Source organism: Drosophila guanche, unplaced genomic scaffold (genome assembly GCF_900245975.1).
Source record: "Drosophila guanche unplaced genomic scaffold, DGUA_6, whole genome shotgun sequence".
Lineage (NCBI taxonomy): Eukaryota > Metazoa > Arthropoda > Insecta > Diptera > Drosophilidae > Drosophila > Drosophila guanche.
In genome coordinates, this window is record NW_022995743.1 from 4,804,084 (window position 1) to 4,815,724 (window position 11,641).

Below are 11,641 nucleotides of genomic sequence, written 5' to 3' on the forward strand. Positions count from 1 at the left end.
CTATGAGATTTATAAGCCTTGTTTTTACAGACATTTCCTTATACACGATATGTAATTGTACCGTACTATCGCCCCCATGCTGATCTCTCAATGACAAAGGAACCACGAATGGAATGAAACTAACCAAGCAATATCAATTCAAAAGCAAGACTGAAGGTCCTCCGCAGAATGTTTTACTCTTATTTGTTTCTTACAAAATGATTTATACTCGATTCTGAAAAATACAACCCAAGCAAAAACCAAAATATTATAGCAAAGACAACGAACATTTCTAATTTGTTTATATTTTTATACAGAGAAGAAAGAAACGCATGAAGAAAACCTTAACCAGAAACCGAGTGGAAATCTCAACCATTTCCATTTTCAAAGTATATTAATTATAGCAAACAAATTATATATATATATATAATATATACGAGTATAACTTAAGAGCGATTTGTAGTTGCATTTTGTCCTCGAACTTAAACTTGAACTACGCCAATTGCATACCAAATACATATCAAAAGTTTAACTCAACTCTAGATCCTCCATTGATATTGATATATTGATATTATTGATGTATTGTCTACTTAAATTGAACGTGCAAAACTCAAAAACTATAATGTACCTTAAAAATCAACTCTATTTCTTTAACTTTAACTTTAACTATAACTCAAAACTCTTTGCAACTTATTCAAACTTTCAATGTACATAAATACAAAAAGTATTAAAAAAAGCAAAAACCAAAAACAAAACAACACAAAAAGAATCACCGAAAGGAAAACCAAACAAGACCGTAAATAAATTCAACAAAACTATAAGAAAACCAACCCAAAACACATTTTAAGCTATGGAACATTTTACCGCATGCAATAAATAAATGTAATTCAAACAAAATATAAGAATTTAAATATTCAGCGGGATATAGTCTGGCGGAAGCATCCTGACACTTGAAACTTCAGCCTTCCAATTTTAGAAATGTACATGTAACGGCCATTATATTCTACAATTTACATGACAAGCTTACAAGAATTGACGGGCAGCAACAAGCTTTCATGTAACAGACCTGAACAATGGCCCCAACTAAATACATTTGACACCAAAGTATACACCGCTGCCTCTCAAGTGCGGGTTCGACCCGAATATTAATCAAACTATCAGCTCACATAATGCTTTTCATTCTTCGAGCGGACATACCCGCCACATTTACGACTATTGGGTATGAAAAGCTTTCACCGGCCGCAATCAAATTGACAGAGAGAAAGCTCAATCTAAGTATAATAAGAAAGTTTGTCGCTTGGCCTGTGATTCAGTTTCAATTGTTGCCTGTTTGTCAACGGGTTGCTCCACGTTTTAGTTACATTTGTACCTACTTTATTTATTGGACTATAACTAATATTAATAGTTGTAGTTGTTGAATGTGTCTGTCTAATGATGTGGAAAACTACTATGAAAACAGTACGGCGCCAAAGTTCAGCCAATCCGCTGTTTAACGCCAGAAACCTGTCCCTGGGTGCGACACTTGGTCAGCAGGTGAGTGCGCGAGCGAGCGAGACAGCCTGAGCGATAGATAAAGAATGAGAGCGAAAGCTTGTCGAGCTTTCAGAGAGCACAATTTGTTTACAAACAACGCTGTAAACATTTCCTATGAACAGACCCACTTGGAACTGCTGGATACGTCGTTGCCGCGCACCGATGAGAGATGGCAGCAGGCAAGGCCCTATGGGGAGCTACCCGGACCCAATGGTTTTCGTATGCTGTCCTACTTTTTGCCAGGCGGTAAGACTAGAAATATACCATTTAAAACGTTCTCTATAGGTTGTTATTGACCCACAGGCAAGCTGCACAACACAAACCTCATTCAGATGAACCGTCGCCTCAGGGAGATGTACGGGGATATCTATCGCTTGCCCGGGTTGATGGGCAAGGCAGATGTTGTCTTCACATACAATCCAGAGGACTTTGAGCTGACCTACCGCAATGAGGGTGTGTGGCCCATTCGCATCGGCCTGGAGAGCTTCAGCTACTACCGCAAGGTGAAGCGACCGGATGTTTTTGGTGGCATCGGTGGCCTGGTATCAGAGTGAGTCTGAACAAAGTCCATTAGACTTGTGGCTCACTTTCTATCATTGTGTCCATTTTAAGACAGGGCAAGGACTGGGCAGACATCCGCAACAAGGTGAATCCAGTGCTCATGAAAGTCCAGAATGTCCGACAGAATCTGCCGCAGCTGGATCAGATAGCAAAGGAGTTCATTGACAAGTAGGAAGATTCTCCGCAGAATATAAAATATCTTATGTAGAGTTCAACTCTCTTTTCAGACTGGAAAGCCAGAGAGATCCGGAAACCCACTTGCTACAGGCTGATTTTCATGATCAGCTCAAGAACTGGGCCTTTGAGTCGATCAGCTTTGTGGCCTTAAACACACGCATGGGTCTGCTCAGCGATCAACCGGATCCGAATGCCGCTCTCCTGGCCGGGCATATGAGCGATTTCTTCAACTACAGTTTCCAGTACGATGTGCAACCCTCAATCTGGCCCTACTACAAGACGCGGGGCTTCAAGCGGTTCCTCAAGACATACGACGACATCACAGAGATCACCACCAACTACATCGAGGAGGCCATTCAACGCTTTGAGATCGATGATGGGCGCAAAACGAAATGCGTTTTGGAACAGTTGTTGGCACTCAACAAGCAGGTGGCCGTTGTGATGGTCATGGACATGCTAATGGCCGGAATCGATACGGTTGGTGGAATTAATACTCCATATAAAGATTTCTTAATGACCAAGTTCGAATCTTTCCAGACCTCTTCTGCCTTTGTTACGATTCTCTATCACTTGGCGCGCAATCCCGAAAAACAAAATCAGCTGCGCCGTGAGCTGCTTCGCATCCTGCCCGATTCCAAGGCCTCGCTGACCGACGAGAGCACCAAGAACATGCCTTATCTGCGGGCCTGCATCAAGGAGGGACTACGCATCACCTCAATCACACCTGGCAACTTTCGCATCACACCCAAAGATCTGGTGCTCTCCGGCTACCAAGTGCCTCGTGGCACGGGCGTCCTAATGGGCGTTTTGGAGTTATCCAACAGCGATGAGTACTTTGCCCAGAGTGCCGACTTCATGCCCGAACGTTGGCTCAAGTCAGACATGGCTGCCGATGTCAAGGCCTGTCCAGAGGCCCGTACCCGCAATCCGTTTGTGTACCTTCCCTTTGGCTTTGGACCACGCACCTGCATCGGCAAGCGTATCGCCGAGCTGGAGATGGAGACGCTCCTGGTGCGCCTGCTGCGTCGCTACCACATCAGCTGGCTGCCCGATACTGCTCTGCAGTACGAGAGCACCATTATCCTGTCGCCCTGCGGCGACATCCGCTTCAAGCTCGAGCCCGTCGAGGGTGTTCAAGAATCCTTGTGATATCATGCCTATGCTCAAGTACAGACTGTCGATTGAGTTCAGAGATTTACTCGCAGTATTCACTAACAATATGGGAATGTAAAAAAGTAGGAAATGTATATAGGTAGGATAGGATGTATCATCGCCTAGCGTCGGTTACGTCCGCGATAGCGTTGGTGGGAATAGTTATTCTGTCGCTGCTGTTGCTGTGGCTGCTGATGTGGCTGCTTCTGCTGAGAAGGAGGCATCTCGGATTCAGGCTGATGGGAAGCTGGTTCAGAGGGTACATCTTCCAGTTCCAAGGTGGGAGTGGAGTGTGCTGATCAAAGAAACAAATTAGCTAGGGCATAGGCAGAAGAGAACATAAGCCTCACCCAAGACAGATTGAATGCTGGCACTCTTCAGCAGAGCTTGAGTTCCTAGGCTGGTATTGAATAAGGTGGGTGAACCTGTAACGGCAACAATATTTACAGTTAATACAGTTAATATAATTGTATACAGACAAAGAGATATATATATATATAAATATAGAACAAAAAGCATGCAAAATTTGTGGATATTTTCGAGGGACCAACCGATTGGACTATAGAATATATCTTCGGAAGAGGTAGCTGGAGTTAGTGTGTCGATTGTGGGATAGTTGGATACTTGGGTAGTTAGTGTGTCAGCCACTTCGCTGGTCTGTTCGGTTTGGGAATCTGGCTGGGTCGTCTCTGCGGATGCAATTTCTCTTTTATAGACTGTGCATCCGGTTTTTCCGCTGCTCGTGCTGCTGCCGTCATCTTCTGACTCGTCGTGGGACTGGGATTTAGGATGAGGTGTGGGATCGGATTCGGGTTCGGGTTCGGGTTCTGGTTCGTGTTCGGTTTCGGATGGGGCTGCAGCTTCAGTGCTGGCTGTTGGTTTTGAACACATGCACGGAGTAACAGAAGCAGAGACAAAATACTAACGTTAAAATGTTAATTGGGAGCACGCGATCAAGTCGGTGAAAGTACGATCAAGGGGGAGCGAGTAGCTCGTGAGTTACCTGCAGCTGCCGTGTTGTTGTAGAATTGCATTTTCGTCATGGCAGCACTCATGTGTCCCGGCGAGGACTTCCACTTGTCCTCCTCCAGCCTGGCCCCACCTGCTGGAAGAATCATTCATTGACGAGAGAGAGAGAGAGAGAAAGAAAGAGAGATACGAGGTCAGGGAATCAGGAAGCTAACGGAAGGTCAAAGCCAAACTCACAAAACGGTTAAGGTAAATTTGGAATTTTCGTAAGCTGCAAAGCTGGACTGAATGACGGATGGATGATTGGAAGGATGGATGGATGGATTGATGGATGGACTGTTGAATGGAGGATGGATATGGCCAAGATCTACTTGGAGATCCTCTCAGATCTGGCTCTAGCAATGACTGAATCGATCTCGGGAGTATTGTGTATTGGTATCGTTATTGTTTTGTATTTCATGACAACGTTTCAAGTTCAGTTTCATCTACGCTTAATCGATATTCGATACTGGTGTTAACCTAGACTTAGGGGGCTACGCACGAGCGTCTTAATAACAGTTCAATGTCCATTACCAACTTCCGCCTGCTCCTTGTTCTGGCCGCCGTTGCTCGTTGTCGTGGCGCTCAGCTTTCCCTTGTCATTTTCCTTTGCCATCTCCATCTCCTTGTCTTTTCTCTCGTTGGGCTCCGCCTTGTGTACACCGTTTTCCACCACCAGAGTTGGAGGCTTTTTAGTGGCCTGGGAAGAATCAAAGTTAAAGGACAATCCTGGACAAGAAAATGGATATGTGACATCCCACCTGAACGGCATTTTCGTTTGCCTCATCGCTGCTGATCTCCTCGCTGGTGTTTGACTCGGAGCTGGTGCCGTCGCTGCTTTCCTCCTCCTCATCAGGATTGGGCACGAAGTCGGAGTCATCTTCCGAGTTCTCCTGGGCATATTTGGCCAGCATCTGATCGATGGTAAGGTTGTGATCGGCATCAGCATCAGTGTTCGCCTCTTCCTCACGCGGGCGCTTCATCACAGCCGGACTGGTTTGTGTTGTCTGCGAATGGACATGGCACTAACTTTCTCTACCTCTTTCTGTGGAATGTCTCCAGGACTCACCTGCTCCATGTTTCGCACCTGGAAGAGTCGTCCGCTGTTGGCCCTCTGCACTCCAGGTCGGCACATTGCCCGGGAAAACCACTGGGTGAGCTTTTGGGTCAAGCCCTTGCCACTGCCGTAGGACACTTCCTGCTGGCGCTGTCGCATCACCTTAAGGCCGTGCACCCGAATGGCCCGCAACTTCCGGCGTCTGGTCTGAATGAAGTACACCATGTCCGAGGGGGAGATGGGGCTGTTGCCTATCATCAATGCGCCCACTGACAACCACATGCGAGTGAGACGCAGCATAATGATCAGCAAAAGGAACGGTCCCCAGGGAAGCGGACGTTGCAAGGGATCAGCAGACTTTTCTGTGAATTTCGAATTGGGGTAAAAGTTATTTGGGAATTCTCTCAGCAGCATTCGTTTCTTACCCTGCGGCAGACTCCACTTGGCCGTGTCCTCGATCATCCGAAGCGCTCGATCTCCTCTTTCGATCATGAACTGGCCCAGGCGCGTGCTGGCAAAGCGTTCGGCCTGCTCTCGCACTCCGTCGTAAAAGCTGCGTGGCCGCTGCAGTTCGCTGACTTCATCCTCGTCGATATGGTCTCGGGGCTGACCCTTGACTCCCGCTGCTGCCTCTGTCTCCTGCGCCATGTTGATGCTACGACTGCGTGTGATTTATGTACATCTTATTTTATTAACTTTTACTTTTTGTTCTGATTATATGCCATGCCATGGCATATGTATGTATGTATATGTTTTCCATTTTATGGCGCAACAGATTTTAGCTAATTACTATAGGATCGTTAAGGTACAAATCGGGCAGTGAGATCGCCTTCGTTCCGCGTGATTAAAAGCCAAGCAACCCGAATACCTTATGCCCCGGATTTCTAACACTAGACTTGAGACAGTTCTGCCGTCTGTCCGTGCAACTGAAAGTGGATCCGCTTATCGCTCCACATCGGCACATCGCACTTTTCCACTTTTGAGCACCGCGTTAGTCTGGCGAAACTTATATTAGAGCTAGGTATGTACATATATTACGATTACTTTATGACTAACGACAAAAAATTAGCAAAAGCAACAAAAAGCTACGAAAAAATAATACAAATCAAAACAAATTAAGTATTATAGAATTAGAAAATCTGAACTTTGTACGATTCCGCTTGGAAGCAGATGGAATCGCCAAGAATAGTTTCTAGCGCCGATTGCGACCGTGAGACATGTTTGGGAAGATGTCTTGAAGTGATGGTGTGGGAGGTTATGAGTAGCTCTGATAATGTTCTAGGCGAGGTTATCAGTAAATCAATACACATACACATTGTACATGTATGATTAAGAGGAAGTATTCCAGGACTTATTTACCTACATTTAATATTATAATCAGAATATTAAATGATATTCCCACGTGCTTCTATGATGTTGTTTCAGCTGATTTCTTTTTAATTAGTTTACAATTATGTTTTGCATTATATCCAATCAATCATAGCAAGTAATCTTATTAATTTGTATATGAAAGAAATCCGGTCAATAAAATACAATTACACAAGCGTCACATTGATTTATTTATTTTTTATGTATTTATAGCGCTTATTGCATCGCCCAGAAAGTACGCGAAAGTACAATCAAACAGCAAAAATAATAAAATTATCAAAATTTGTTTCGTGGGATCAAAGTGTATCGAAAATGCAAAAAAAAAGCACATACGTTCATACATACGCTCAGAGCACACGTACGTAACATCCAGAACTGTGCTGTACAGTGTAACGAGATTTCAAAAGATGTGCAGAAGAATATGGTGCAGTGCAGAGAGGAGTAAGAGTAAGAGTAAGAGGAGGACTGAGAGATAGAGCGACGAACTGCAGCGAAAGTATAAAGTGCAAGGCGCAAAAACTAACTGCGACGTTGACCCCGCCTACACACTGATAACGGTAGTTTCCACGCAATGGCGCACGGAGAAGCAGCGGACTAAGCGCAGAGCCCGACAAAAGCATGCCTCTACTTACCGGTCTTTTTCTTTCTTTCTGCCTCTGCTGAAGTCCCTCTTGAAACTTTTGTTTCCTCGCTGTACGATGGAAGAGACTTTCGAACCAGCCGCAAGTCTTCAGTATTCACAAAATAGTTGATTATTAATTGGGGATGTAATAGAATTACAGCACAAAAATCACTTTGGAGAACACTTTCCCAATCTGCATGCAGTCTGATGAAGGCCAACGAGCGCAAGTCCCATGCGGCTGAAAAACTCCCGAGTGATTGAGCAAACGGTGCTGGAATCGTTTGCGCTGGCGCTCCGTTCGCCGCAGTGCTGCCGAGGGATCGGCACAAGGTCTGTTGGGGAAAGGTGAGAGCGCGCTCTCCCAATGGCCTAGAATATGTTTTGCGCGTGTGACTGCAGACATACGGAGAGAGAGAAAGAGTAATACACAGCGACAATGCACCACCCTATGTAAATCGTACTTTGATCAGCCCAGCCTCGGCTTCATGTTCGGCTCAAGCTTATTCGCGTTATCTTTTGGCAGAGAGTGTGATCTACCTGCTCTCTCCCTCTCTCCCTACGCACTCGTTGGCATACATATTTTGGTACTGAACTATGCTTTTGTAGCATAGGCATATCGATAGTGTGAAGCATGTTTTATTTTGATTAATTGTATTAATAACTGCTTCAAAATTCCTTGGCTTTTTATCAATATGTTAAAGCTCCGATTTAACAAGTCAAGTTGTTGACATTAGTGTTTACCTTTTGCTTGTTTATCCTATTTGAAGGGCCAGAGTTCCTCTCTGGCTCTGCCTTCCCACCCTATCCACAAACTACTCACCCAGGCGCTCAGGCGAAAGCTTTCACAGCCCTAGCGTCCAAAAGCTCTCGCCATGCACTCATTTGCGCAAAATCTCTCCACAAATTCGGATGGAGCAACGACGTCGCGGACGCGCCATTCAGTGAAAGCAAACGCGCGTTCTGTAAAAGAGTGTTCCCCCATTCCGAACGCAGAGTCCTGGAACGACCTCGCCTGGCACCCCCAACCGGACCATTCATCTTGCGTGTGTGTTTAAAAAGAAAACGTTTAATCGAGTGCAGTGCAGTGTTGTAGAAGCAAATTTGGCCAAAACCGCAAAGGGAAACACCATTGAAAGCATAACCAGGCCCTACCATAGAAAAATAGGCGACGCAGAAGGAGCGGGAGGAGCAGTAGCAAGCCAATGAAAGTCCTAAATGCGATGAGAAACCTAAAGAGATACCCGAGCCAGCGAGCAGCGAAGGACGCGACGTCTGTGGCACCAACAATTTAATGCATTTACCTTGGTGACCTCACAAACACCACCGTCGAGCACTTTCAAGCACACACACTCTAGTTGACTCCCTCTCCAAGCCGCTCTCTGGCACGGATGTGACAGGATGTGTAAGTGTTGCTCAACCCATTGATAAGCCATCATTTGACTACATTGCAGAGGGCGATGTGGGGTGCTGCACAACTGATTTGCCACCTGGCCTTCAAGGTAGCGGGAATACCAGGCTTTCGAACGGCGGCAGCACCGGGACAGCTGCTGCTGGTTATATTTTTAAGCAGCTCCACTTTCTAGACCCTGCACACACAAACATACTCACGTACACAATCAGTTAACCCTCATCCTTTGGGCCCCAACGTGACTCCCTTTGATGCTGCCACAATGCTGCTGCCTGTGCCACTGAGGCGCCACTCCAACTGCTGAGCCAGCACAGGCACAGCCCAATTTGCCCGTGCTATTTTTATGCGGCCTGAGTGCGGCTTTGTCTAAATTAGTTTGCGCATAAATTGTGCCCCCACATTCGAGGGGGGATTGAGATTATTTGTGGTTGGTATTTCTGCAATGAAATTAAATTAGTTAATAGAGCTATAATGCCCTTTAAAGTACATACAACAAGGGACAGCTCATCCTTTGTTGCCAGGTGATAAAGCGAACAGGGAGGGAGGACATAAATAGTTGCAGACTTCAAAGAGCTGCCCGTAAGTGAACATCTATGTGCTCCTTGAAACACTCTTCAGTGACCGCAACGAATGGTTTCCATTAGATACAAATATATTTTCCATGGTTACATGTACACAAAATGTAAGCGACCAATAAATCTGTTACCCCGGAGAACAGAGAGAGCCTTGTTATAGTTTTTGCTGCACTATTAATATTTTTGATACTAAAGAAGATTAGTTTTCAGCCACACCTCGCCAACGGGTTAGCCTCTGACCCCTGCACGCACAGGTTATGAGCGAAAAAATACGCGCGGCCACTCGCTTGGCCCATTGCTGCTGTTCGTCATGGCATTTATGGCGTCTTTGCATGCCGCTGCGCTTCCGGTTTACACAAACAAACACACACACACACACACATACATGTTGACAATTGGCTCACACGCAGCTGGGATTGAAGTTAGGGCAGAGTTCTTGAATGTACGCTTTCATTTTTGGCAAGGACACGGGAGTGCGTCTTTCCCACTGCAGTGACAGTTTCCACTTGCTGCAGCACTCGCTGACTTGCTAGCAAGTTGTAATTACTTGACCCCAAAAAGTGTATGGCCCCGCCAGAGAGGTAACCCAGTTAATTAAAACGAAAGCTTCGGGGCAGCACATTATTGTAGCACTCTTATTACCACCCCGTCAACCATGCCACCCGTGCCACCAGGCTAACCCACCTACCGCCCAAAAACACCCACACAAACACACACACATACAGGGGGTAATCCCTGCTTTACAGTCGCTTATGTGGCATCAGCGTAAGCCTGGTCATCAGTGGTAAAGCGTAATTCCCTTTAATTTGATCGTTAGCCCGAGACTTAATGAAAGAGCAGTTTGAAGCCGGCATTTATCACTGCGTTTACGCGCTATAAACACGTTTTCGCCCCTGCCCAAACCCTGCAATTTTCCTGCATTTTCAAGAGTTTGAAGGATATGGAATAGTCTGAAAATTCGCATGAATAATCCATGCATAACTCAGTCAAGGGAGGCAGTAAACAGAAAACAACATCCAAAGTCAACATCTGGGGGCCGATGGCAAAAAAAACATACACAAAATGTACATACATATAAACGTCTTACTTGCTCGTATACATAGGTCGAAACGAATTTTCATGAATTATTCAAAGTTGCAAGCAAATCGAAAGAAAATCATTTAGCCAAAGACCTGTTGGGGGAACGACGAATTTCCCCTTTTGAATTTCCCCTTAGATGTTTTTATTTGAGGCGTTTATCCGACAGCAACTTGGGGCACGACGGGAAAGGCATCGAAATGTGCTAATTATGAATGACTGATCCATATGGTGTACGGTGTAAACGCGTCTTGGTCGCAGCTGAATAATCGTTTCTTTTGTTGGTTAAACACAACCATGGGAATAGAATGAAATTGTTTATTCTCACCTCATTGGGGTATGCAGAACTCCTCGTGGAGCTAGACCCGAAACCACGACAAACGATTAAACATGGGGACTGTGATAAGGTCGGGCAGAGCTGCGTTCGGTTGCGGTTCGTTGCGTGTTCAGTAAACATGAGAATACCAGCCACAGCAAACTACAGTAGGGCCACGCTAGCAGCAACCGAAGAACAGGAGTCCGCCGCTGTCCGGGGGTGCCAGACAACCAGCATGACGCCAATTTCAGTTGGGGCTAGGGTGGAGAGCTGCGGATGGACAGCCAGTCAGCAATGACGTCACATTGCAAAGGGCCAATAAGCCAAACAGCAAGCAACAGACTTGAGGCACACAAAGGGCTGACAAAGTGAGTGAAGGCGAGCTGCAGCTGGCGGAAGAAAGAGAGGTAGAGGACACACTAAGCTTGTCGCACGGAAATAGAACAGCAAAAATGTCAACAGGTGAGCGAAAAGAATGAGAGAGAGGGAGGTGGAAATATAGAAAGTGCGACAGTGCCAGCAGTATATGACACTTGCTGACCCATGTCTAATATATAATTGATGATTGGCCTCGAGCTTGATTTATTGACTAAAGTTCGTTGAAATAAAACACACAGTTCGTGTGTGTTTGTCCTTCGGCCCAATCCATAATTGATGCCCAATGTTACATTCCATGTTATGCGATTGGACGGACCAATTTTCTCTATAGAATCGTGCATGATATGGCATTAAAGATATTTGCTGGCTCAGCGCAGCGAGCTGCCATTTACCTTCGCCCCCACTAGGGAAGTACAATTTAGTAGCTCAG

General features: G+C 45.6%; 2 protein-coding genes across 10 annotated transcripts; one reads left to right on the plus strand and one right to left on the minus strand.

Moving 5' to 3' along the window:
- The first annotated feature begins 1,311 nt into the window (after positions 1-1,311).
- On the plus strand, positions 1,312-3,444 carry LOC117581190 (probable cytochrome P450 12b2, mitochondrial). The gene is made up of 6 exons (XM_034268150.1): positions 1,312-1,512; positions 1,635-1,758; positions 1,816-2,062; positions 2,125-2,241; positions 2,301-2,727; positions 2,788-3,444. The coding sequence occupies exons 1-6, from the start codon at positions 1,411-1,413 to the stop codon at positions 3,397-3,399; spliced, it is 1,629 nt and encodes a 542-aa protein (XP_034124041.1). The 5' UTR covers positions 1,312-1,410; the 3' UTR covers positions 3,400-3,444.
- LOC117581141 (flocculation protein FLO11) lies at positions 3,432-7,726 on the minus strand. 9 transcript variants are annotated; one of them, XM_034268084.1, is made up of 9 exons: positions 7,468-7,726; positions 5,893-6,128; positions 5,480-5,829; positions 5,172-5,417; positions 4,945-5,110; positions 4,406-4,504; positions 3,954-4,274; positions 3,753-3,827; positions 3,432-3,697 (listed from the first exon to the last, which is right to left on the minus strand). In XM_034268084.1, the coding sequence occupies exons 2-9, from the start codon at positions 6,113-6,115 to the stop codon at positions 3,525-3,527; spliced, it is 1,653 nt and encodes a 550-aa protein (XP_034123975.1). In that variant the 5' UTR covers positions 6,116-6,128; positions 7,468-7,726; the 3' UTR covers positions 3,432-3,524. The 9 variants fall into 9 exon arrangements, with proteins under 9 accessions (XP_034123975.1, XP_034123967.1, XP_034123998.1 ...); XM_034268076.1 differs by having other exon boundaries at positions 4,406-4,507; positions 7,468-7,724; XM_034268091.1 differs by having other exon boundaries at positions 3,559-3,697; positions 4,027-4,274; positions 4,406-4,507; positions 7,468-7,723.
- Between the last annotated feature and the right edge of the window lie 3,915 nt (positions 7,727-11,641).

What these genes read in the sequence shown, in the direction of transcription:
- LOC117581190 (XM_034268150.1), top strand. Translation starts at nt 1,411, where the DNA reads ATGATGTGGAAAACTACTATGAAAACAGTACGGCGCCAAAGTTCAGCC. An exon ending in GCAAAGGAGTTCATTGACAA is followed by an intron (nt 2,242 to 2,300) that starts GTAGGAAGATTC and finishes CTCTCTTTTCAG; the next exon opens with ACTGGAAAGCCAGAGAGATC. An exon ending in TAATGGCCGGAATCGATACG is followed by an intron (nt 2,728 to 2,787) that starts GTTGGTGGAATT and finishes GAATCTTTCCAG; the next exon opens with ACCTCTTCTGCCTTTGTTAC.
- LOC117581141 (XM_034268076.1), bottom strand. Translation starts at nt 6,115, where the DNA reads ATGGCGCAGGAGACAGAGGCAGCAGCGGGAGTCAAGGGTCAGCCCCGA. An exon ending in CAAGTGGAGTCTGCCGCAGG is followed by an intron (nt 5,830 to 5,892) that starts GTAAGAAACGAA and finishes CGAAATTCACAG; the next exon opens with AAAAGTCTGCTGATCCCTTG. An exon ending in CAAACGAAAATGCCGTTCAG is followed by an intron (nt 5,111 to 5,171) that starts GTGGGATGTCAC and finishes GATTCTTCCCAG; the next exon opens with GCCACTAAAAAGCCTCCAAC.